Consider the following 27,999-nt stretch of genomic DNA (forward strand, 5'->3'; position numbering starts at 1 on the left):
TCTTCTAATAAAGACAGAGCAGAACTGAACTCATTACACGTGATGATATTTTGTCAAAACATGAGGATGCCTAGTAAGGGTGGGCAGTCTCTTGATATATAAATCAATGCTAGGACCTTTTAATGTCAAGCGTATTTATTCATTTGTTTGGTAGTTTATAAAGTACAAAATGTCACATTTTTGTACAAAAAATGGCTCTGTGTTAGGACAGGAAATCTTAAGGCAATGTGTATCATCTTAAATTTCCAGAGTTCACCATCAATTTCTTCCTAATTGCAAATGATGCTAACTAAATTTGGGTTTAAGAATCTTCATAGGAAATTATAAAACCCTTAATATTGTTAGAAAAATATGATAAAGATTCCCCTTTGAGTATTCCTTTGGTGTAAAAAATGGCTTTTGTACGTTGTATTTGCTCTGTCTACCAGTAAAAGATATTTTCTCTAAGATGTTGTGAATCTGAACTTACATTGTAACATTTACTGTCAGCTTATAGTGGTCCTGATCTTGCATCATCTGCTCACTCTGTGAAGTCACTAAGAGTGTTGGATGATCTATGAATGCAGGATCAGGCCCAATGTAGGGAAGCAAACATTATACAGGTTAATCTTCTTAACCAATTGGACTGAGGCCAGGAAGTCTCAGTAGCATAAAGATTGACTTTTACCAGTAAGGAGACACAAACACAACAACAGATATTTGAGAGTACATATGTATAATGTCTGGATACAGTATAGTCTTTATAGAATAACTATTTGACAAAGAGGCAGTTTCATGATTATATTTTAAAAGCAGAATAGGAGATCTTCATTATTTTTGTTACAAGTCTAATGAGCTCTAATTAGAAGCATTGTAGATATTTGAAACGCATAGTCATGTACATCTTCCTGTGGTTTTGTGATGGTCAAATGATATTTCCTTGTTGTTGGTTTAAAATCTCCTGAATTAAACAGAACATACATATTATTGCTTATTGACACAGATGCATTCTATCAATTGTTTTATGCCTACTGTTTACATTCTCTAATTTCTTTATTTGATCTCCAACTTCATTCTGACTCAGGGTTGGATTTGGGGTAAAAAAACATTTAAAAGTGCCTAAGTCCTATTTCCAAGGCTGTTAGGAGCCTATGTTTCATTGAAAGTCAGTGGGGGACTTAGGATCCTAAATCGGTTAGGCACTTTTGAAAATTGTACCTTTAATCTCATTCTGATCTGGTCACTCTCTTCATGTGGGACTCACTTCCCAGTCCTCAAATGCAAAGGGGGTGGAAGCGTTCTACAAATCCTTAGTTATGGGGGAAGAGCCAGTGAATGTAAAGCCAGGGGAGCCACCTTGAATGCCAATCTCCCATGTCACAGAAGACACACCAGGTGCCAGGAGGGACGAGTAGGAGGAGTGGCTAAGTGCACTATTGTCCTCAGCTGGCAGACAACCCATTGGGAAAGATTGCCTGTTGGCACAAGTTAAAGTAGTCTGTGCCAGGACTGTGACTGGGGCAAAGAATCAGGGAGCTCAAACCTGTCTCTGAATTTCCTCTCTTTCTCACCACCACCACTTGCGCTCCTTCAGCATTACTCACTCTCCTTGTCTACCCCTTCTGTCACTCACTTCTTTCAAAATGACCAATTTGTTACTTCTCTCTCTTCCCTGTTGCTCATGGTCCTCTATCTCCCTCCCTGTCTTTGCTCCTTTTTGCTAATGACATGTAATCTATTTTTAACTCTGCCCTTCCCACTATCCTGGACTCCTTCACTCCCTACCCTCTCTGTGCTATCTACTCCTATTGTTTTGGGGCCTAATCCTGCAAACTTAGTTATATGAGTAGTCCTTATACAAGTGAGCAGTCACACTAACTTTAATGGGACTATTGGCATATTTAAGGTTTGATATGCAAATTATTAGGGTTTTTCATGTTTGGGCCCCCTTTTTTAAAAAGTGCTATGTAAATGTAGTAAAGTAATCATGATGGTAATGAGAAAGATAATAAAAATGAATTAAAATAGAGCTCTGAAAACAGCACTGAACTTGATTTCTGAGTTAAATGCTAAGGGCCCTTCAGTCAAGAATGAGTTGTACATATTATTTGTTCCAGTTCTGTGCCACTCCCACATAATGTATATTGAAAATGTGCTAGATAAGAACAGTAGAAAGATTTTTTTTTGTCTTTTGAAATATTCTGCTCATAAAGAGCCTAGTAAATCTCTAATATGTCTTCTCTTTTACTTACCTTCCTTTAGGAACTGACTTAAACTTTTCGGTGCCTGGTGGTGCTATTTTCTACACCATTGTTATCTTCTGATTTACTGAAGAAAGAAACAGGTTTAAATCCAAAACCCAAAATAAGCTTTTAAAATGCATAGACTGTACAATAAAAATCATAGTGTTCATCCCAATCCAATGATCTGATTACCTAGCATGCACTAAAAGCATTTTAAATTTTTCCACTGTGATGTTACTTGAAGGCATGAGAAAAAGGAAAAGAACAAATATGTATTTTACATAAAATATTATTATAGCAAAATAACCTATTCAGAGACCTTTATCAATCAGGTAGTGACTAGCCTAACCATCCAGTGCTTTCTGCATTCAACTAAGTCATTTCCTGAAACCATAAAACCCTAGGAAAGGATTATTACAGTGAAAAATTGACAGTAATGTTTTTATAATAGGTTGTGCTAGTGTTCCTACTACAACAACTCAGTAGTATAAATTCATTTTGTGCTGAAAATCAGGATATAGGGTGTTGTTCCCAAGTTGAGGTATAATAAAAACACATTTAAAATTACACTTCTATAAACAAAACATAAGAAAGATGCTGATTTTATTATTATTAAATTATTTTGCAAGTGTTCAGCATGGTTCATCAGTTCACCAACAACTGATGAAACAGTGTATAGTATGATTCCAAATACCAAAAACTGAGGAACCATAATATACACTGTTTCATCAGTTTTTGGTATTTTGGGTAAAAAGGACCAAAATGTTAAACTTTTAAATATTAATAACATAGGGCCCAATCCTTCAGTTGTTACTCTGGATAATCAAGAAGGCTTTTGTCTAGCTACAGGACTGAATCTGCTCAGTGGCTATTTTTCTAAAGGATTTTTAAAATCCCTCATTTTTTTTAAGTTGGGAGTGAAATCTGTCCTTATGAAGAATGTCAAAGAGGCAGTCCTGGAATCCAGTCCTATCTGTTAAATACATAGTTACACTACAGGCAATGAAAATATATGATTTCCAATGTGCCCAACCCATTTGGAGGGACCACCTAAGGGCGAGAGAGAGTAGTTTAGTCTCCATAGCATTCAATCCTTAGCCTCTCTCTGATGATTGTGCTAAAAAGGGGCAAATTAGCACCAATTGTTAACGTGGTTTTTGTGTGATGGACACTTGTCCAGTAGGAAAAGGACTAAAACTATCATTTCATTTCATGTAGTCTCTCCTTACAATGCCTACAGCTATTAGATAGTAACTGCTGTTGGTCAACTCGGACCTGGGCTAGATTTAACTAGTGTAGACATGAAAAGTTTGATTGCTCCCATTACTTACTCCTGAACCACCCAGTCCCCCTGGCAATACACTTTTTTGATGAAACTATTATTTATGTCACCAACCATAGGGATTCAGGACAGCAACACACATCACAAAAAGTTAGAATTCGATGGAATGGCTCCAAAGGAAACATTCCAGGCCATCTGGTACATAACTCTGTGCTTTAAACAGCTACTAATATATAGCTATTTAATTTGATACCAGAGAGCTTTAGCAATCACACAAACAGTACACACTATAAAAACTCCCTAACTGTATTTATCCAGTAGGACAGAACTCCAGCCTCGTAGGTAAATAATGTATTAAATAAAGATCAAATGGCTTAAAAGGAGACTTTGCAAGCTTTCCAGTGAAAATAATGTGCATTTTATATACCATGAGTAAGAACTTATTTTGTTCTCTTTTTAAAACAGTAAATCCCGGTTTCTGTCAGATTGTTTGTGATGAAAGTACGGAAATGCGAAGACATGGCAAAGTAAGACAGCTACTCAGTCATTAACATAAGACATACCCACTGTATCCCAAAACACTTTCCAGCATAATAAACATAATTACAGAGTTAAATAAATAACAGCAGTGCTAAAGAGGAACTAAGAGAGATAATCAAGGGAGAAAATACTATATTTTTAGCTGGCTTTGGAAATGAGTGGGAGAGGGATAGCAGTAGACTTCTCCAGATGGTAGGAGTGGTAGAAGAAAAGGCGCTTGCATCAGCAGTGTGGACATCATACAGAAGAACAAAGAGGAGACCAAGCTCTTGCTGAATGGAAGGAGCGAGGAGGGGAGCAGAGAAAAACAAAGTTCATGAGAGCCTAGAGCAACTCCATGGAAGGAGGGGTACTTTTGAATAGGATCTTTAAATGAATGGGAAGCCAGTGGAGGAGTATAGGGGGAAGTGATTGTGCTTTGTAAGGTAATTATAGTTGATTTCAATAAATTAGTACATTAATCCTGGTATAAGCATGGATATCAAAGAAGGCTAAAGTGTGTCTTTACTGTGCATCCAGAGTTCCATAAGCCTCTAGGGGGAAGGAATTCACCCATAAGCTACAGAGCAGCAGCAGAGCTGCCTCCCACCTGCTTCTTCAGCCACAGTGTTGCAGTACTTCTTGTGGCTGGTGTATTCTGCTACACCACATGGATGGGAAAATGGGTAGTGCATCGAAGTAGCTTCATATCTACAGGTCCTGCCCAGGACCTTCCCCAAAAATCCACTACCATGGTGGCATGGTGATCCTAACTCCCAATAAAAGCTCCCCAAATTATCACCACCCTATCCCCCCACCACATAACCTACCCACACCAGTTTACTGTATGAAGGGTCTTTCATGTACTATATACAGAAGAGGAAGCCTTGTGTGCCCCATAATGCAGACTAAACTAGAAACACAGCACAAGTGAATGGGTGGAAACATTCTGGAAGCGTTTTCTATCTGAGTTATCTCTCTCATCCTGAATAAGTTATGGTCTTTGATGGGAACAGTATCAGGCCATTCTACCTGTTCGATTCTGTGACAAACAATAAATTAAAACACCCACGGCATTCATACTTATACCTTACAATGTCATATGTTAAGAGCAGTGTATTGTTCTTGACTCTGAGTTACCTAGTGTCAAAGCTGTTTAATATTCCATTAAATGTTAGTACAGTCTAAGTATTGTAAAAATAATAGTCACTACTTACAGTTGCTCAATTTGTTCAAATTCTTTTTCATCTTCTGTGGGACAAAGAAAACTGTATGGTTATTATATTGTGTTTACTGTTAAGAAGTTATTTGACACTGAAAACCATTTCACTTCATTTTATAATGAATTAATTGTCTAACATATAAAAGAATCAGTAAAACAGTAAACAAGGAAATTCTGTACTAATCGGCATACAGAATATACATCTGAAGTACAATTTTACTATGCTCCCTTTTATTCAAAATACCTTTCTGCAGCCTGTCTAAGATTAAGCTGTTGTATTTCCCACAAACTTCTCATTTTAGGAAAGTTTGGGGACTCTCCAACAGTTTATAAAACTGAGCATTGAGCTTTTTCTCTGTAGAGAAATGACATTTAAGTTATATCCCATCAGTTGTCGTGAACACATGACAGTTTGAGTCACATATACGTGCTTTTAACATTTCAGACCCTTGGGATAAATTCAGCCCTCAGGTTATGCACTGGCAAATGCCTGAAAAGGCACCACTAAACTCTGGCATGCAACTTTAGCATCCTCTTCCAAAATCCACTGAGATCACACTACAGGTCTGTCCCAGCTCATATCACAAAATGGATATTTGAAAGGGATATTTGGGCTCAGGGGCTGTGATCAATTCATTTTGTTTTAATACACGGCTACCCTCCCCCTCTCCACTATGATATTCTTGACATGAGTAATCTCCATCAGTGCTTGTGCGGGTTTGTGCACCCACTGTTCTGGGAGCATTTAAAATCAATCCTTGAAGTCCTTATCTGCTAATTTTACTTGTGTGAGTAAGGTTGGATTAGACCCTACATAGGCACTTGTGTCCCTTTTAAAAGCATTTAGGACATGAATTTGACCCTAAATATTAGGAAATTAAAACTTAAATAATGATTAATACTCAAAAGAAGATATTTTCATTTAGAGAAAAATATATAGACAACTATCATGGAGAATTAGGAGCCACATTTTGTCCTTGACTATAATTTAAATTGAAATGGTGTGTAGAGTATGCCACTATATCTAACATATTATAGTAGTAAAAAGTGCAAAGTGTTATTTAAAAAAACAAAGAGATCATACCTGCATGCATCTGTTTCTTTTTGGAGTACATCTCATACAGGAAAACAATAGCTACTAAAATAATTACTTCAGCAGCTATTGCAAGAAATGGTTTGAGTGGTGTCATATAGGTGAGAACTTTAAGGGATACTTTTCCTTTGCTCTCTCCTAGTTTAAATACAGCTTGGCACCAGTATGATGTATCATCTTTCTCTGAGATGTTCAGAATCTTGAGTTTCGTTATGTTGGCATATTTTTCATCAACTATATACTTATCTGGCATCAAAGAATCATTAACAGCAACCTAATATAAAAAGACATTTAGAAATTATATGATTGCAATGTCAAAAATGTTTAATAAAATCCTTTATATTTTGAAAGTGGAAAATCCCTGTATTTACAACAGGTAACATTAGTTATAACATTAAATGGTGTTGCATATGTAGCACATTTTATCAAAATGTATCCATTCCAAATGTTTTATCCAAGTAAATACACTTTACATAGTAGATGGAGTGGGGCAAGGGATAGTGTGAACTCCACTGCACTGGAACTGGGAGTTGCTGCAGGGCAGGAAATACAGAGAAAAGAACAGAGGAGACTCACAAAGACAAGGGAGAGAGAGAAATGGAGAAAGAAGGATGGGGAAGGATGAGAAACAAAGGGGAACTAACAGTGGTGGGCTTCACAGCGTATGATCAATTCAAGAAAAGGCACTAAATAATAGTAAGTGAACATTTAGTTACTGCATAAAGATCATATGCTCCTCTAGATATATGTGCAAATCATAAAGTGATACCAGTGGGCATTTCACTTGGCACTGTGTGGCGCGTATAGGCCTGAATTTATATCCCAGCTCACATATCATAATTAAACAAAGAATTCTTCCCTTTCTTCCAAGGTAAGTTTGACATCCCTGCTTTACAGACTAATTACAAGCTATGTCCACACAGTACACAACTGTTCAGTTCAATACATAATAGCACAGGTGAAGAAAGAATACCTTATTTAGTTCAAATAAGAGGAATTTTAGCTAGGCAACTCCAAGGAAAACAAAATTGCTACAAATATCAGGGCTTGTCTACACTTAAAATGGCACAGCTGTGTTGGTGCAGGTCTTCAGTATAGACATTACTCACACCAATGAGAGGGATTCTCCCATTGGAATAGATAATCCACATTCCTGAGAGGCAGTATCTAGGTCAATGGAAGAATCCTTCTGTCGACCTAGCACTGTCTACACTGGGGGCTAGGTCATTATAGCTACGTCTCCAGAGGTGTGGACATAGCTATCTATACCAATGTAAATTCCTAGTGTAGACTAGGCTGAATTGTACCTTCAAAGTCATCAGTGAATTAATTGCTCAGTGTGCTGCTAGAGGTGCTCACTTCTAGATGAGATGTAACATCTTGGCACTTTTGGCAGACCCAGTGCTCATTCCTGATTAAATTCTTATTGGATCATCAGTCTGCCTGGCTAAAATGCCACTGAAGGTAGAATTCAGCCTAGTGAATTACCAACACTGATTCTACCAGCATTTGTTTTTTCCCTGGAGATTATTAATCTGGCCCAACCCTGCTTGGTTTATGTGATCTGACAATAATATTGCCTGAGGTGGTACAGCTGCAGATAAGCTACATATATTCAGGGATAAAACCTGGGAAGCGTTGAATACTTGCCGCATCCCTTGAGCCTGATCTTCTGGCACTTGCTGGACTCTATGGGAGTTTTGCTTTTGACTTCCCTGATGTACGATCAGGTCTATTGACTAAAATAGGAGTTGGAGGTGCTCAGCACCTTCAGGACTTGGTCTCAGAATATACATTATTTTCCAAATATGACCAACATTTTTGTTTTGTTTCTATTACTTCCACTTCATTTGTTGCTGTCCTTTGCATTTTCCCACTTACTGGCACCGTTTCTTTGATGTTGAAACTTTGGGCCAGATCTTCAGCTGATGTAAATTGTCTTATCTCCACTGAAGTCAGTGGAGCTACACTGGTGTAAACATGTGAATTTCAAGTATTTATAAATAATGGGAATTGGGAGAGTGTGATGGCCACTTAAATAACATCTCCATTCATCAAATAACAAATAACATCATTCATCAAAGCGAAAAGTTGGCAAAAATGAAAAATGTAACCAGTCCTAGTTATTGTTAGGGTGAGACTTGGTATAAATGACTAAGAAACATTATAGTTGTAAGGGTTAATGTGCCTGTGTTGGACTAGAAATTAGAGCAAGGTTGTCATATGGATTTGGGTTCTAATCAAGGCTGTACTTCTAAATTACTGTATACAGTTGGGCAGACCTCTTACCTTCTTTTGTTTTAGTCATCCCAAATGGATAAAAATCAAGATAACTTATACTGCATTTTAGTTAAGCTTTGTTCAACAAACAAAGCCTCCTGTCTTTCCTATAAAGAGTTTTCCAAGCTACTGGTCTCCACTGAAAAATTAAATATCTGACCTAAATGTACTGTAGTAGTCCTTATTCACTACCCTGGGCTCCCCTATAATAAGACGGATGCTGCAGGGGAAGGATGGATGGTGTGGAAATGTAGAAGCAGTGATCTTTCCATGGGGCTGGGATTCCAGAGTTGTGGATAGCTTAGGCAAATAGGCACAGATGTCTTCCAGGACATCATTCCTCACACCAGTGGTGAAACAGCAGCATAAGATAATGATTTTGCTCTCGGCATTACCTTGTGCTTCCTTCCCCTCTGTGTTGCAAAAAATCTGAGAGATTCTTTTAGATAGCAACAAGGTGGAAGACCATCTCTACATGGGTTCTGAAGAGGAGCCATGTTGCATGAACAAAAAGGGAACAAAGGGTATATTGTGGAGACACTGGGAATACTGTGAAGTCATTGGACTCCATACAAAATGCCTGCCCTCTGGACTCCTGAGGATTAAGAGAGATGGCTAACGAGGTCCCACAACAGGATGATTAGGAGGAAATTGTAAGTTGAATTGTGAGCTAATACATATTTTTCCTTATGGAGGACAGTATGTCTCTTGGTTCTTATTCAGAAAAAGCTCCCACAGGAATCAACAAAAGTTTTGACTGAATGTGGATAAAGTGAACACCTCAGGATTGGGCCCACCCATCTGATTTGTTTTGAGTCCATTAGATTGTAATCATATGGTGCAGGTCCTCGGTAAAGATATCTATGATGACCTATACTGATAGATTATAGTTTTATCGTGTGGGTGAATTCATATCAACTCTATCTAAAGAATAAGGTAGGATTTGTGAAAGCTGCTATAGGTCTATGAAGAATGAATTAATTATACTCTGCAAAAGGACAATGTGCTTGCAATCAGTTGTTTCACTGTTTTGCGTGCCCAATGAAGGGAAATCTTACCTGGTCACTTCCATTACTCATGTACCAGATCCAGTTGATGGGAATATATTTGAGACTTTTACATACCAGGACAACAGAATCTCCTACATAACTGACTATGTGATGCTCTTTTCCATCAATCTGAGGTACTAAGAATAAATAGAGAAAATTTACTAAGTTAGCTCTAAGGGTTTTAACTGAAATATATATCACATTAAGGCTTTTAATTTTTAAGAATTTATTAGTAGCAAGTCCATTCTCTTTTCATATCCTCAATTAATTTGCAAACTGTTGTATAGCATATGGCTTCTAATGTGTGAACTATGTAAAGGTTACTTCTAGTTGGTGTTCCACATACAGAATTTTCATTTATATCTATGGGAATTCTGCTTGCAGAGCAGTTGCAGGATTTGACATCAGTGAAGTAGCTATCAAAAAGTAACTTTTAAAAGCTAAAATATTAACTGACTTGTGGTATTTCCACCCTCCCACCCGCTTACCCGGCTGTGAGCAATCCATGGTTCAGATTCTGTTACAATCTATATGAATACATAAGCTAAGCATAAAAATCCATTCAATTTCCAAAACTGCAAGACTTCTTTTCAGACTATAATAATATAAAATAATAGTATTTGGTCAGTTTTGTGTGCTGAGAAATATTGCTGCAGAACAGTTTTCACTTCGTCTTGATTGAAAAAAATGAAGGGGTGATGGAAATGTCATACTTTCAAACACTGACTACTAGGTGTAGATGCCAAGTGAAGTGCCAGCCCAATCCTGCAAGATACAGTATTGGGCCACAACAAACAACGTATAAGATATTAATTTGGAATTACTTGTGCTGTAATTTTATCATCATTCTAGATGACCTAAAGCCTTCCCAGAAGCCCAGATCCTCTGTTGAACATATTGCTGCACCCCACTGATATAATTAGAGCTGAGGAAATAAACCATGACAGATAATTTATCTGATGAATGTCACTTCTTTTTTTCTGTTCTTGAAATATCTACTAGCAGATCATGATTTTCTCAAATGTATTTTTATTTCTTACATTTCACTCACTTTGTTTTGCTATTTGGAATATGAGACGACGTGTTTAGTGATGCTAAGTCATCACACAAGACATAGCAGGTCAGATCCATGCCTTCAATGGAGCTATGATCATTTATACCAGCTGAAGATTTGCCTCAAGTAATTTTTTTTCTCTTCTTTAATAGGATAAGTGTAAATTCTATATATTTTCTGTTGTGAATTTAAATAAATAAATTTAATATTCATTTTCTGTGAGTATACAAGCTTGCAGTCTTCAAATTCACTTTCCAGGAGCATTCATGCTAGTAAAATGTGATTGCTTGCATACTCTCTGATTGCAGAAAAGTGTGCAAATGTGACTGAAGAGAATTCATAAAAAATTCAAGTGAATATTCAAGAACGTTTCTCACCACTTGCTCAACTCTAGATGAGCCTTACTACTAGAAGCTTAGTTGTTACACACATTACAAATGTACATCAATCCAGCTGTCACTGTGTACCATCATTCCATATTTTACTCATTATATCTTTAAAAAGGGCCTTTAAAGTCAGAGTAACTTTAATCATTAGCCCGTTTTAGTAAAGAGGGACAGTATCAGTAAAAATTGTTGCCAATCCTGTGCAATTTGGGGGAAGAGGGCAAAAACAAAACAAAAAGGTCAGAGAAGCAAAAGAACTGTCACAAATAATAAAGAAGGCAAATTTGAGTAAAAAAAAATCTGAAAACCCTTTTATTCTTCCAGAGGATTTTTACGGAATGAAAAAAGATTTTAGCATGCAATGGCAGAACATGGTCCTAGGTATTACAAGTACAGCTCCCACTGGCAGTTTATGTGACTAACACTATACATCAGGGAAGCCATACACATAATTCATGCAGGGAAGGGAGTATGGAGTCTTCGCCCTGGCTTTTGCATGGTCTTCTTAAAGGCCACACAGAATTACAGCTCAGGGAAATGCAGTGACTGTTACCAAATTGCTCCACCTTAGCAGCACTTTGGAGGCAGAAGGGGTGATGAGTAGGCAATGACTTTGCCCACCTCTACTTGCACTAGGGTTAGAATGCTGCATTGCTTAAAATCCTAGATTGCTCCCTTTCCTGAGTAACTGGGGAACCACAATATAGCCCTAAATAAGGATGAACAGTTACAACTGAAAAATAAACCTCTCCTTTTAAGAAAGAGCAGGATTTAAACTGAGGCCTGGACAGGAACCCGCTAACCAACAGCCCCAAGTTACCACCAGTGGCAGATATAAGATAGCTCCTCCTTGTGACCCACAATCCGCAGAGGTAGAACCACACAGGACATTTCATCTTGCGTGATCTGACTGACAGTGGTCTTAGTGATCCCCGATTGGCTCTTTGATCCTATATAAGCCCACAGAGTGTACCAAGAAATGTTCAAATTACAGTGTGGATCCTGAGCTGGCTGTCATGACTGCCCTGCTGCTGAACTCCTAGTAGTGACCATGGCTCTGACTTGTACTCTGACTCCAGACTGACCCCTGGAATCCCAACACAGACCCCAATACCTGGTACTGATCCTTGTCCTGATTCCTGAGTCTGGCTCTGATCCTTGACTGACTCCTCACTCTGACTCTGGCTTGACCTTCAGCTTCACTCTTGACCCCAATACTGGCTCTGACACCTAGCTTCAGTTCCTGGATCCCAAGTTCCCAAAACTAGTCCTGCCTACGTTTGCCCAGGATCCTGATGCTCCTATATCTTCTTGCTTATTGTGCATATTTATATGTGTTGTGTGGACATTTAATATTAATGAATACATTAGAGCACGCTGTGTGTGTTAGCTCCTGTGCCCTCTATAATCTCTTTCTATGAGCTTCTCTTACATTCCTGTTGTTTCTTGTAGGCACCATGGGTGAAATGGCTCCAGTAAAGTCAATGGAAGTTTTGTCATTGACTTCACTGGGACTAGGATTTCACCCCAGGTCTTTTTCACAGAATTCTAGCATTCAAGCATAAGTGCTGTTAGTGCTAAATTCATCCCTTGTTTGTAATCATGGAGTTAATTATAGTCGTGTTGACTTTAAACCACAGTGTTTAGCAATCAGATGTACTAGCATATCAGTCATTGCTTATGGCTTGGAAATTATTCTCACCACATTAGCAACTGGAAAATTCAGATCTCACTCTTTCCCCATTTCCTGCACACTGACATCAATCTGAGAGGATGTCCAGTCAGCAGCTATTATGGCATCAAAAATGGCAGCTCTTGACCATTCTGAAGCAATTCTCCCATCTTATGGTGGTAAATCAACCAGTCCCTATTCATCATGTTTTGTCAGAGGTGACTTCTCTGATTAACTTTTCGCAGTAGCTATTTTATACTTTCAGAAGAATCAGAGTTCCTTTGGCCTATTTAAAATACACACTAGAATAGGCACTCAGCTAAATCTTATTCAGATGCTCGTAAGTAAAAATATATTGCCATTTCAGATGACAAAAGAGAGTTTGAATAAAACACTATACTTCTTTCTTTTTTATCAACCCAGAAGTAATTGCACTGTAGCAGTCTTGCTCTCTAGTGGTTGGAGGTTTGAAAGCAGATGTCATGCTTCTATGAAAGATTGCAGTGTAAGGGATAAAGTTTCATCTTTTTTCAGTGTGGCCAGGTACTAGCTGATGTAAATTAGCAGAGTTCCACTGACTTCCATGGAGCTGTGCTGGTTTCTGGTCCCACTGAGTGCAAGTTCTGTATGGTTTATTTTTTTTATTTTAAAGAATGTCTCCAAGCAGAGTTCTACCCAGTACTGCATACTGGCTCCACTGGTTTTCTTAACAAACCAGTGAGTGCTACATGCTTTGTTTGCTTGCTTGCTTATTGGTTTTGGGTGGTGAGGGGAGCTTACCATTGCTCCTCAAGAGCACTTTACATTTCCTTATCTGAGCATCTCTTTTCATTTTAATTGCTCCAAAAGTTAGCAAGGGGAAAATGTCTTTTGGATTAAATTTCACAAAATTTTACAGTCCTTTCATTGTACCTGTTTCTCAGTCAACTGAATTTCATCTGCCAGTACTTAGGGTACATCCTAAAATTTCTAACATGTTCCAAAATTCATATATTTAATGGACACACTAATGTGGTCTACAGTAATTCCTCGCTTAACGTTGTAGTTATGTTCCTGAAAAATGTGACTTTAAGCGAAATGATGTTAAGCAAATCCAATTTCCCCAAAAGAATAAATGTAAATAGTGGGGGTTAGGTTCCAGGGAAATTTTTTTCACCAGACAAAAAAATATATTACATATACACTTATACTCTCTTATACACACAGTATAAGTTTTAAACAAACAATTTAATACTGTACACAGCAATGATGATTGTGTAGGTTGGTTGAGGTGGTGGAGTCAGAGGGTTGACGAGGGTGGGATATTTCCCAGGGAATGCCTTACTGCTAAATGGTGAACTAGCACTCGGCTGAGCTCTCAAGGGTTAACACATTGTTGTTAATGTAGCCTCACACTCTACAAGGCAGCACGAATGGAGGGAGTGGAGACAGCATGGCAGACAGAGACAGAGATACACACCACTCTACATTGCCTTTTAAAGTAAATCAGCAAGTTGAGACAGCAGCTACGGCCAGCAAGCTCCCTCCATCCTGAGCCCTGTTGTGTCCCCACCCTCTCTATATGGAGAAGGAGTAAGCAGGGGGGAGGGAGATACCCTGACATTAGCCCTCCTTTTTCCCCATCCTCCCACTGCACAGCAAGCAGGAGGCTCCCGGGAGCAGCTCCAAGGCAGAGGGAAGGACCAGCACATGGCAGTGGGGGGAGGGACAGCTGAACTGCCGACAATTGATAGCCTGCTGGGCAGCTGCCCCACAGGGAACTTAGGGGAGCGGGGAGCTGATAGCAGGGCTGCTGGTCCACCCTGGTTCCAAGCCCCTACCAGCTAGCTCCAACGGGCTGCTCTTCCTGCAAGCAGTGGACAAAGCAGGCAGCTGCTAAACAACATTATAAAGGAGCATTGTGCAACTTTAAATGAGCACATTCTCTAATTGATCAGCAACGTAAAAACGAAACAACGTTAACCAGGGTGACTTGAAGTGAGGAGTTACTGTATATGTGTATATATATATATATATATATATATATATTCTTTCTAAATTCACAAATGCTTATTTGAATCTGAAATTGCCAATATTCATCCAAATCTGAATTTAACTGTCTCAACTGTACCAGTCCCTAGTGATTTTCCTATTAAAGTCAATTAAGTTTTAAGGTTTAAATTTTCAAAAGTGACTAGTGATTTGGTTGCCTCACTTTTTCAATGTCTAAATTGAGACACCATTAAGAGGTCTGAATTTTCTAAGAGTAACGAACCGCCACTCTGAAAATCAGACCACTTTAAGATGCCTCAAGCTGGGCACTTCAGAATTTTAGCGTTTTTCATGTAAAGGAAGCAACTAAAAGGAAGGAACTAATTTAATCCATTGTTAAATAAAAGATTAGCCTTTGTTCAAAACTCTTCATTTCATATCTTAGGAAGGGCTAGCATGGATAATTACTCAAGATTCTCACTTAGCTTAAGTGGCTTAGCTACTACTGCTGCAGTTTTAACCATAATGAAATAATAACTGTTTTCAGCTTGAATGGCTAATCATTAATAGTTACCAACTATGATTACAAGAGTTCAATGTGTTATATAGGAGGTCAGAGTAGATGTTCACAATGGTCTGTTCTTGACTTATAATCTATGAATGTTTATATGATTTTCAAGTGAAAAAGTTAATACAACTTGCCTTGTAAATGAAATGTGGCTTGAACTTCTTGGTCACTTTTAAAAACACAAGTGTAATTTCCCATTTGGTTTCTATCTCTGATCTTCAGCCTAAAACAAAAGCAAAATAATTAATGCCTCACATTTTAGATACCAGACACTTATAGAAAAAAAGGAAACCAGCAAAGATTAGTACTGGAACATGAAATACAAGTTGCTAAAAGTGTGGGGTTCAGGTTTCATGCAGTCTGACAGAAAGAGAATAAATAAACTCTATGAAATATAAAAATTCGAAAATGTACGCCTAGGTGTATATGCACAAACATTGTACTCTTTCTCTGTTTCACAAATACACACACATAGACACACACTCAAGATTGGATGTCTTTCTAAATGATATGCTCTAGTTCAACCACAAGTTACTGGGTTACATGCAAGTTTACTGAGTGAAACCTATGGCCTGTGTTATGCAGGATGTCAGACTATATGAGTTCCTGCTGGCCTTAATGTCTATGAGTCATCATGAAGCCTATGGATCTTGCAGCTGCAGATCACCGTACAGAATAATTTTTAAGGGGATGTCATCCCATTGTCTGGAAGTAGAACAAGTACTGGACTGCCAATTGGCTCTGTCACAGGCAGTATGGAAGACACACATGTAGACTGTGCATGCACATGTGCAGCAACGGGGAGCTGTGTATGTGCACAACCCTGATATTCCCTATCCCAATTTCTACCACACTGGAGAATTTGTAATATTATAAAAATGGTGGCTCTAGAGTCTTCTTCTCTGGAAACTTTTGAAATACCTGATCAAACTTCCTTTTAGAAGATTAAACAGATTTCAATATTTCCCCCCAAAATATATCCACCATGTAATATATGGAGGAGGAGTTAGCGCAGTGGATGGAGTGGGGGAAAGAGAAGGGCAAAGAGCACCTCCATCCCTTCTTCCTGTGGTAATGAATACAGGTGGTTTAGAAGAGAGAGGCTAACAGGTAGTATAGAGCAGTGGTTTTCAAACTTTTTTTCTAGGAACCCAGTTGAAGAAAATTGTTGATGACCATAACCCAACGGAGCTGGGGATGAGGAGTTTGGGGTGTGCGAGGGGCTCAGTGCTGGGGCAGAGGGCTGAGGTGCGGGGGCTGTGGGATGGGGCCAGGAATGAGGGGCTCTGGGTTTGGGGGCTGAGGGCTCAGGACTGGGGTAGGAGGTGGGGTGCAGGAGGGGGGCAGGGCTCTGTGCTGGGGCAAGGGTTTGGGGCACGGCCTAACCTCTGGCGGCTCCCAGCCAGCGGCGCAGCCAGGGTGCAGAGGCAGGCTTCCTGCCTGTCCTGGCACCACGGACTACATGGTGCCCCGGAAGCGGCATCAACAAGTCCAGCTCCTAGGTGGAAGTGCAAAAGAGGCTCCGTGCGGCTCTCGCCCGCAGGCACCACCTCCCCCTACACACACACACATCTCCCATTGGCTGGCCCGGTGCTAGAGGTGGGGGCAGCGCGTGGAGCCCCGTGGCCTCCCAGTCTAGAAGCCAGACCTGCTGCTGGCCGCTTCCGGAGTGCAGCGTGGTGTCAGAACAGGTAGGGTAGGCACTAGCCTGCCTTAGCTGGGCAGCATCGTTGATGGGACTTTTAACATTCTGGTTGACAGTGCTGATCAAAGCCGCTAGGGTCCCTGGGTGCTGAACAAGGTGACCCAGTGCCTTACATGCCATGATCCAGTACTGGGTCGTGACCTGAACTTTTGAAAAACACTGGTATAGAGGCTTTTCTAGTTACTTGAGAGAAGAGAAAACCAACTCCTCCTCCCTAGCCAGGCACCATCTCCTCCTACTACTCTCATTTCTGATTTCACTGCCTGGAGGAGTCCTCTGCTTACTAGACAGAAAGGAGAGGGGACTGAATTACCTCAAGACAGGAAGAAGTGGAAGAGCTGACCCTAGCCCCTTACATAATCCTTGGCTCCCATGTTTGGGTCATGGTACTGTTCCTCATTCAATGTGACCTTTTTAATGTCTATATCTTTTGTAACATACCTGTTTTTATACATATCACACCTTAAAATGGAAAACATTTTTCATCAGATATTATTACTGTACATACAGCTCAAGCTGATAATAGTTACCCAACAATATATGTATTTGATTTAATTCCTTTAGTTGTGCTAGGCAAACTGTAAAGAAGACTCACGTATATTGAGTACTCCAGACATTTTTTATTTCATTAATGGTGACATTTCTACTTTCAACTCTTTCATTATCCTTCTTCCACGTCACTTCAACAGTTGCTGAATCAGTGGATGTTCTAGTCAAGTTACACAAGAGTGTAATGTTAGCTGGACTATATAATGTGACATTTTCTTCCACTGGAGCACTGGAAAACCCTATCAAAGAATAAAACAGATGAAATTATCTAAAAAGAAACATACTACTTCCTTTTAGTGGGTTGGGATATCTTTCAATTATTAGGCCAAATTCTGGTTTCATTTACTCTGGTGAAAATACAGAAAATGACAGCAATGGAGTTAATCTGGATTTTACCAGCATAATTTAAAGCGGAATTTGGCCCAGTGCTTTCATATATATGCTGCCTAATGTGGGCAGAACCACAATTTTAAGCAGCCATGCTTTAAGACAGTGTTAATGTAGAAAAGAGTGCTTTGCATAAGTAAGACCATAGAACCAGAGATTAAAGTTACAAAAGAGACTATGGTTGTCACTTTCAAAAGTGTCCAAGTGACTTAGGCACACACATCCCACTGAAAATCAATAGTATGTGTATTCCTAAGACATTCAGGTGCTTTTGAAAATTCCACCCTCAGGTCCTTTTGGGCATACAGTTTTAGATATTGATTCTGTGTCCACTGAAGTCAACAGCAAAACTCCCAAATTCAATGCTGCTGAATCAGGCCCTTAACACTACTGTTGCTTGATCTGGTTGTGTGTTGTTTAAGATATCTTTAAATCCATCTGCTGCTGCTGTTGTTGCTTTCCCAATGGCAAACTACCAATACTGCAAGCAGCAACGTGAGAACATTCCCATACCAACAGTAAAAATGACACATTTTTGGCTTTTAACCAGTTTCTTTTGGGTGTAATGATTTGCATCATCAAAAAGGTTTTGACTGCAAATAGACATTTTCTACAGGCTGAAAAAGCATGTGAATAACAAGCCTTTTGATCCTGAAAGATATAAATTAATCTCTGACTCCATAACCCCAAGCCCTGTGTTGACATTTCATTCCATCCTTGGACCTTCCTTCTTGGCCTGCTGCTATAACTGCTGTTGGCCTGACTGTATGTCTGATGGAGTTCTGTTCTCTGGGAGCAAACCCTGCATATAGGAGTTGCACTGCATTGCACAACCCAACTCCCTTCTGAGAAGAACAGTGGCTGAAAGGAAGCCATAAAGCATGCCCCACTAGCTCATCAGAGAAACTGGAATCTAAGAGACAAGTAAGATACAATACAGGAAGTGGAAAAGGATCATTCCACGGGACACAAGACCTCACCACAAAACATTTTTTTCTTTATATGCTTTTGACATAGGCATTTCAGGCTTATAGATCAAAGGAGCTTAAAATTCCACAGGTGGAATGTTAAAGCCCCAGATCATGGAATATTAAAGTTTAAGGCCTGGGTCTTGTGTTTTCTTCTGTAGGAGAGTGGAGTCATAACCACAATCCATTTACTAAAAATAACTATCTATTTCTGGTGACATCTCTTAGATGCAAAAATATAATAAGAACATTAAATCTGCCAGATTTGTGTATCAATTTATAATCAAGAATCAAGGTGATTCTTCAAATGGATTTTAGTGTAAATTTTGCAATCAGATGAATCATGAAGGCTAAAACAATATGGGTGACATTCAAGATTCATTATTTTTAAAATGCCACACTTCAGATGAATGGGAAATTATACTTCTCTGGTGTTAGATGTAGGAATTTCTATAGTGCCAATCACCATAGCATCTGAGTAGGTAGAGGAAAAGGTACTGAGAGATGTACAAAGATAGAGATAACTGTTAGGGAAATATTAAACTCTAGTGGCTTCACAAGGAGGTCTAGCACAAGGTCTCTGCACCACTTCCATCACAGTTCAGCCTTCAAAATATTGCACTTGCCCAATGCACAGGCATGAATTTCACCCAATGGAAGTTGAGGGTGCTCAATACCTCATAGAATTGGACATTTAGAAACTGCTGTCTATTTTAATCTGCTCTAGTTGGAGATGGCTTGGGGTTTTTGTTTCTGCTACAAATTTGTTATAGCTTCCAGTTGGGTAACTGGAAGTTTCTTCCTTACGTGATCCATCTGTGGCTCTCCTTTCATCCTCCCAGAGTTCCCACTCCTGTGACATGCTGAGTGTCTCCTGCAAGGTGCTGTGTGCCCTAAACTTCTCTATAGGTGGATTCACTCGAACAGTGTATTTCCCACTCCTTAAAGTGATTTATGGGACACACATTTTGTCATTCCTAGCAAAGAAGACAAAATACTTATTTCTCTAACTTGTGTTTTTAATAAAATGTTGAGTCTGATTTTCTGCAGCTTAAACAGCTATTAGAATGGAATAAAAATGAATAATGGGCCAAGCTTATTAAATCTCTTCTCTCCTAGAAGGTGTGTAGTTTAAGATTTTGCCTACTCCGGTGTTTCTAGTTAAACTGTGGATAAGAGAAATGCCTACCTTAAATACATTTTAGGCATAAAGATGAAGCAGTACAAGCAAATAATGTTGTACTATCTCAGCCATTTAATGTTACAGAATAACTGGAAAAATAATTCTAACATTAAACATGCTACAGGGTGAAGAATAAACACATTTACCATCTATGGATATGCTATACATCGCTGATGTGAGATTAGATATATTCTCCTCAGTCTGCTGATTAAAATCTTGTGTGGAGAGATGTGAACCTATCAAAAAAGAGAAGTTGAAGTGATTATCATACAGCTGTCATTATTCAGCAGAGTGTTATTGATATATTGTAACTGTTTATTTTAATAATCTTAATAGAAATGCAGGGAGCTTATAGAAGACTAATTTCCACTCAGCCTCTTTGCCGTGTACCATATTATTAACTGTCAGAGTATGAAATTAGTGGTGTTCTGAGATCATCATTATTATTATGTCATTTAAAAATGTTAAATTTCTGGACGCTGGCTCTTGCTACAACACTGTAGCCATGATCATGACAAATGGAAAGCGGAATATCTAGCTATACTAGGACTGGATTCAGCAATGCAGTTAAGCACATGCTGAAGTTAAAGTGTGTGAGTTATCCCATTCAGTGTTTGGAACTACTCAAGTGATTAAAGTTAGTCATATGCTTAAATATCTTGATGAAATGGGTCCTCTATGAATAGCTGGGATTTCAGTGAAAATAAGAATCACCACAACTAGACATACAGTCCTGGAGTAGAATCCTGGCTCTACTGAAATCAATGACAAAACTCACATTGATTTCAATGGAGTCAGGATTCTATCCCTGGTCCATAAAAATTCTTCCTATCATGAAGAGAATCTCCTGCCCTGCATAGTGAATCCTATTAAATAACACTACATTCATGTTTAAAAGACACTTCCTTCCTGCAGGAATAGAAAGAATCTTAAAGGGCAAGGACTATAATGGAAACTGAGGGTGGGGGGAAATTCCAGATTTTCCACATAAGAAGTTAAAACTCCTGTGGTTTTAGACAGGAGAAAATGAGCTGTTCTGAGGCTGCCTTTTCAGAGCTCTAGATAGCCTTACTAATGGAGGAAATAAGCAGCTGTCATGCAAACAGTAACCACTGTAAAGCACAATTCTATTTCTTTCCAATCCAATACTGCTGTTTGCTCTCAGGTGTTGTCTGTATTTCAGGAATAAAGCAGGGAAGTAACTAAACCAAAAATTGCAGCTTTGAACAACAAATATATTTTGCACAACTAAAAAGACATTTTCTGGTTAAAAAGTCACAAACTGAAACTGTACAATATTAACAAGACTAACAAATTTGCACACCCAGATCACTAATAAATAGGAGCCCAATCCCGAGAGGTGTCAATGACTGTGAACACAGCCATTAGAAATTGAGGCTGGGTGAATGGTCGGCGTGAAACCTCTGCAAAATCATAGCAATTCAGAAAAAAAATGGCTTGAAATAAATGAGTTTTGCAAAACTTTGACCAAGAAGATTAGTACAATTTTTTTTTTTAAGGAAAAGTGTTAAGATGGGGGAATTAAAACACAGCGGTTGAGCAGCTTGCCTAAGAGGCACTGTGATGTACCTGATTAGGCCTGGCCCAGGAAGTCAGAGATATGGGGTAAAATCCTAATTCCACTGAAGCCAAGGCGAAACTCCCACTAACTCCAGGGTTCCACCCATGAGTTCAAATTCTGATTCTTACAATGACTTGCTGTATGACCTTGGACAAGCTACTTAAACATTCTGGGCCTCAGTTTCCCCTTCTGAAGAATGGAATTCATGAGAGGTACTTACTTCATAAGATTTAGTTGACATCATACTGTCACAGCCATTTGAGAAAAGGGATAACTGGGGAAAAGAATTATAATCTTAAACATACTGTAGTATAACAATTAAGATTTGTGTTTTTTACCAGGGGTAGACAAGTCATGTCCCTTTACGGTATAATCTGAAATGCTCTCTCGAGTTTGCTGATTGATATCTCGTGTTGTCATAGCTGTACCTATTGGGGAGAAAAAAGGGTTAAAACTATTTTATTTCCTTTCAGGTGAAATGATGGGACAGGTATAACTGAATTAGAAATTGGTTCTTTTCATGAATTAAATAAAAATATGGACCGAATTTCTTTCAAACAGCTGTCTGGCTCAGTATGCACAGCTAGAGTTACCTTGCAGAATTCCATTCAGTCAGTTTCCTTTATCACATACATGTCAATTGTCAGGGTGTAATATTAGTGGTAAAGCAGTAGTGTGAGGTCTTCATTAAAATTGCTATGGGCCAGATTCTGACTGGCCCCACATTGTTACACAGTAGGCAGGGAAACCACAATGATCCTCCCTCCCACCTATTAATAAGGGATAGAAAAATTCCAGTATGTGTACTTAGGATGGGGAAGGGGTTGCTCTGTCACTCTTCCCCTGGGAATGCCTGATGCCCCACGGTGGTGGAGAAAGGTGAAGAGGAAATAGGATCATGTCTTCAGCTGCTCCCACACACTGGCTGACTGAATTTGCCAGTTTTGCAGTAGGCTTGCTATCTCTGCATGCCTGGGAGCTCTAGGAGGCTTTCTACCTTCCCGAAGGGGTATTATGGCTCCACTAAATGGCATAATCTCACCTCAAGTTAAAATTATTATTACACAGGCAATAGCCAAAAACAAATGTTAGCTACATTCATGACTAAAAAGCACAGAAAGAACAAAATGTGTTCATGTCTATAAATAGCTGAGACTGAAACAAAAACCAGACTTTGCTAAACAGCCAGGACTGTAGCAAAAACAGGATGTGAAAGATTGCTGCCCTTTGAGTAACTGTGAGCAGCGGTGTGTCTAGATGGAGTGACACTATGTGCTACCTTCGGCAGAAGGCAAAGTCAGAATATTTGCCAGTTCCATAAAGTACTTTCCATTTCCTACCAACAGCACCGTTGTCCAGTATAGACTGAGAAGGATCTCTTTGACCTTTTTCACAGGTGTCTGCAGCACAGAATCATATGAACTCTTTGTGCCACAATCCAGTTCAGACCAGACTTGTCTGATGCCATCTGTGCTAGTTCTTTGTCTTCACATTTCAACCAGTCTCAGTCATCAATGAACCAATTTGATCGGAGGGATGATGTTGAGGGACAATGCAGCTAGGGGCCTGTGTATAATGGTGGTTGACACCAGGTATTGTATCTTACAGATAATCAGTACATTTGTCCCATAGCCAAACAGCTTTCTCCAATGAAGCATCAGACTGTGGGTTTTGTTTTTGTTTTTTCCCTATTTGCTATATCCCTAGAGTTTTACAAATGCTTCAATTCTCTTTACTAGAGTGTCAAGACCATGCTTGAGGAAGGTGGCTGATTAGTAAAGCTTGGGATTTGGCCTGCCTTTTTTTTTTTTTTTAACAACTCAGGCTGAGTTAGGTCTACCTGCCTGTATCAAACAAAGACCCTGGCAGCACACGGTGGAAGCAAGTAGGGATAACAACATGAGGGCATCACTGCACATTGCAGAAACTAATAAAGGAGGCATGGAAAAAATACTAATCCATCAGGTAAATGAGGTGAAGTGTTCTTGTGGCACTTGGAAGCCCAGAACTGCTGCAGGTGACCGCTCTGATCAACACAAGGATTGCCTGGAATTGTGTCTGGCAGCAGGGTTCTAATCCTCATGGAAGAACAGCATGTACATGCTGCTGTATAGATATCAATGCACTTAAAGACACAGTAGGATTTAAAATCTTACAGAAGACTTAGTAGAAAAGGACTTTTTCTGGACTTTTTATCTTCTTGCATTTTCATAATAAAATTATCACAAGGCCATGCCATATCAACCTGAAGAAAAATATGTGGGGGTGAGACAGAAGACGCCAAGAAACTACATGAGTTTCATATTGCACAGACTGACTCAAACAACCCTAACACAGTGGAGAGGTTTGTGAAGACAGTTCTCATCTTACATGCCTCTGCTCAGTTTTTATCAGTTCCCCTCCCGCTCCCCATCTATATGCATTAGTAGATGGGATTATATAATATTTTTAATTAATAAACCATAAATAGCAGCAATAAAATGTTCATTTATATATGCTATGTATTTTTGGCTATAGTACATGGCATTCCAAAATAAGATAGAAAGTGCCTTGTGTCAGAGAAGTCACTGACCCGAGCTTTCCTTCCACTACTTATCTATCCAGCCCTGACACACTTAATTCAAGAGAGAGACCTTTGTGAACAAGCTGATCTTTCCTCAGAATAGATTAGCAGACCCTGGAGTTGCTGAGAACCATGTTAATTACCTGCAGAGTGCAGACCATAGCCTTTGCATCCTATTTCATGCTCCATTGTTTAAGTGCTGAATTTTAAAATACCACTATCTCCAAATAAATAAATAAAATCTTCAACAGCTGCCAAAAGTAGCCTGTCATTGATATTCTCATGGTTAGTTTACATGGAGTTTTTCCAACAATAGCTTAAATAATAGTTTTGGCATTAGACTAAGGCTCTTGATTAATCACGGTTAACTCACGCAATTAACTCAAAAAAATTAATCACGATTAATCACAGTTTTAATCGCACCAATAGAATACCAATTGAAATGTATTGAATATTTTGGATGTTTTACTATATTTTCATAGATATTGTATTCTGTGTTGTAATTGAAATCAGTGTATATTATGTTTTATTACAAATATTTGCACTGTAAAAATGACAAAAGAAATTGTATTTTTCAATTCTCCTCATGCAAGTACTGTAGTGCAATCTCTTGTCGTGAAAGTGCAACTTACAAATGTAGATTTTTTTGTTAAATAACTGCACTCAAAAACAAAACAATATAAAACTTCAGAGCCTACAAGTCCACTCAGTTCTACTTCTTGTTCAGCCAATTGCTAAGACAAACAAGTTTGTTTACATTTGCAAGAGATAATGCTACCAGCTACTTATTTACAATGTCACCAGAAAGTGATAACAGGTATTTGCATGGCACTTTTGTAGCTGGCATTGTAAGGTATTTACATCCCAGATATCCTAAATAGTCGCATGCCCCTTCATGCGTCAGCCACCATTCCAGAGGACATGCTTCCATGCTGATGACGCTCCTTAAAAAAATTATGTGTTAATTCAATTTGTGACTGAATTACTTGGGGAGAAATGTATGTCCCCTGCTTTGTTTTACCCGCATTCTGCCATATATTTCACGTTATAGCAGTCTCTGATGATGACCCAGCACGTTGTTCATTTTAAGAACACTTTCACTGCAGATTTCATAAAAGGCACCAATGTGAGATTTCTAAAGATAGCTACAACACTCGACCCAAGGTTTAAGAATCTGAAGTGCATTCCAAAAGCTGAGAGGGACGAGGTGTGGAGCATGCTTTCAGGCATCTTAAAAGAACAACACTCCAATGCGGAAGCTACAGAACCCGAACCACTTAAAAAAAAATCAACCTTCTGCTGGTGGCATCTGACTCAGATAATGAAAATGAACATGCATCGGTCTGCACTGCTTTGGATTGTTATTGAGCAAAACCCATCATCAGCATGGATGCATGTCCTCTGGAATGGTGGTTGAAGCATGAAGGGACATATAAATCTTTAGCGCATCTGGCACATGTAGATCTTGCGATGCCAGCTACAACAGTGCCATGCGAATGCCTGTTCTCACTTTCAGGTGACATTGTAAACAAGAAGCGGGCAGCATTATCTTCTGAAAATGTAAACAAACTTGTTTGTCTGAGTGATTGGCTGAACAAGAATTAGGACTGAGTGGACTTGCAGGGTCTAAAATTTTACTTTGTTTTATTTTGGAATGCAGGGTTTTTGGTACATAATTTGACATTTGTTAGTTCAACTTTTATAATAAAGAGATTGCACTACATTACTTGTATTAAGTGACATGAATAATACTATTTGGTTTTTTTTACAATGCAAATACTTGTAATCAAAAATAAATATAAAGTGTGCACAGTACACAGTAATATATTTGAAAATGTAGAAAACATCCAAAAATATTTAAATGGTATTCTATTATTGTTTAGCAGTGTGATTAATCGCACAATTAATCTTTTTAATCACGCGATTAATTGCAATTAATTTTTTTAATCGCTTGACAGCCCTACATTAGACTGCTGATTCTTAGACCTTTTGTAGTACTTGACATTTTCAAAATATTGTACCCCCATCTGTGAGATAGGAAATTTAAACTCTTAGATTGGCCCCTGGATTTTAGTATCCAATATACCTATGTGTAAGCCCACACCCGAGAAAAAGAGGAGCTTGTCACAGTCTATTTAGTAGCCATGGAAGATGCCTTAACTTGCAGTCAAATTATGTCTCCTCAGACATCTCAGTACAAGAACTACTTTGCACTTTCTACTGGTACACACTGAGGGCTCATCTACACTGGCAAGTTTTGTCTCCCAAAACTGCCTTTGGTGACAAAACAGCAAGATTGTACACACTACAATGGGACTTTTGTCACGAAAAATGCCCAGTTTTGGTGACAAAAACTTTCACCCCTAGGAGAGACTTTTGTCTTTTCCCCTCCCTTTATTGTGAACAAAGAGCCAGTGTAGACACTGCTGATTGTTTAGTTGACAGAAGAACTGGCTTCTGCCGGTATCCCACAATGCCCTGATTGCTCTGCTCAGTGTTTTGATCTCTGCTGCCCTGCAGGCATGTGCCAGTACCTTTCAAAGCTCCAGGAAGTATCTGTGTGCTGCTCCCTTTGGGGAACAAACAAAGAGCAAATCACTGGAATGCTCCTGTTCTGCCCTGCACTAGGAACACAGCGGTAGGCAGACTGCTGCTGCAGGGGGAGGGGGACAGAGTGCTGTGCTGCTTTGCCATTCCTCAGCATGGAGAGCTCACAGAGCTACTCATGCTGCTGCTCTTGGCAGCTGTGGGAGAACTGGGAGAGAATCCCAAGATGTGCTGCAATCAGCTCTTCCTTCCCACAGTACTGCACTGTGGGATACATACCCACGGTGCATTGCTCACACTGTCCATGATGGTGACCCGAATGTGGACATGATATGTCGACAGAGGGAGTAAGTATGAACACCCTTTGGTGAATTTTGTTTTGACGACTTTTGGGTGTCGACTTAAGTTTTGTCAACAAAACCTGGTGGCGTAGATAAGCTACTTGACTCTTAAGAGTTTTTAAGAACGAGAAAGCAAAATCTCCAGTCACTGCACAAGCACGGAAGGAAGGAAGGGAGGGTGATAAAAAAAAAGTCTAGTGCAAAGAGGCAAGCAGTGTCGGCCGTCTTCCAATTGATGCTCTAGTTTCTTCTGAAGAAGGGACACAACAAAAACAAACAAACAAAAACCCCCAACCCCTGCATCAAACAAATCTGACGTGCCCGTATAAAGTGATTATTTTCCTCTTGGGGCGTGTGGGAGAATTTCACTAGCTAAGCCAGAGCCTTAGGGATGCTTCAGGGCGGAGAGGATCTTAGCTCGGCTGCAGTTAACCGAGCCAAGCAAGCACTTCTCCCTGCCGTCCCCACGCCCAGTATGCTCCAAGGAGGGGATGGATGGACTGAAGTTAGCCTAGCAAGACTGGCTGCGGCTGGCGACGCCACTTGCGGGGGGAGACCCGCTCGCCTAGCTGCCCTCCAACATCCCCTGAAGGACGCAGCTGCCGGGGGCCGGGGCGGAGAACAACACGGAGGATGCTCATATTTACCTGGTTCGTTAGCATCCGACAGCCACAGAGCAGCCAGGGTGAGCAGCAGCCGCAGCCGCATGGAGCCCGGCCCGGAGCCAGAGACGCGCATGGTGCGGGCAAGGCAGCCGCAGTACCTCTGCAGTGAGACTCCTTCCGTGCCCGGCTGCCGCGCCGGAGTCACGCCTCCCGCCCGCCAGCCAGACTCCGCCGTGCGCGCCGGCCGCCGG

General features: G+C 39.7%; 1 protein-coding gene across 1 annotated transcript; it reads right to left on the reverse strand.

Annotated features, from left to right (window-relative positions):
• EMB (embigin) lies at positions 1–27,999 on the reverse strand. Its single transcript, XM_039544876.1, has 10 exons — positions 27,791–27,999; positions 22,031–22,120; positions 20,257–20,346; positions 17,619–17,811; positions 15,453–15,541; positions 9,677–9,804; positions 6,330–6,612; positions 5,241–5,274; positions 2,232–2,307; positions 1–940 (listed from the first exon to the last, which is right to left on the reverse strand). The coding sequence occupies exons 1-9, from the start codon at positions 27,879–27,881 to the stop codon at positions 2,250–2,252; spliced, it is 1,056 nt and encodes a 351-aa protein (XP_039400810.1). The 5' UTR covers positions 27,882–27,999; the 3' UTR covers positions 1–940; positions 2,232–2,249.

This window comes from Mauremys reevesii, linkage group 6, assembly GCF_016161935.1.
Source record: "Mauremys reevesii isolate NIE-2019 linkage group 6, ASM1616193v1, whole genome shotgun sequence".
Lineage (NCBI taxonomy): Eukaryota > Metazoa > Chordata > Testudines > Geoemydidae > Mauremys > Mauremys reevesii.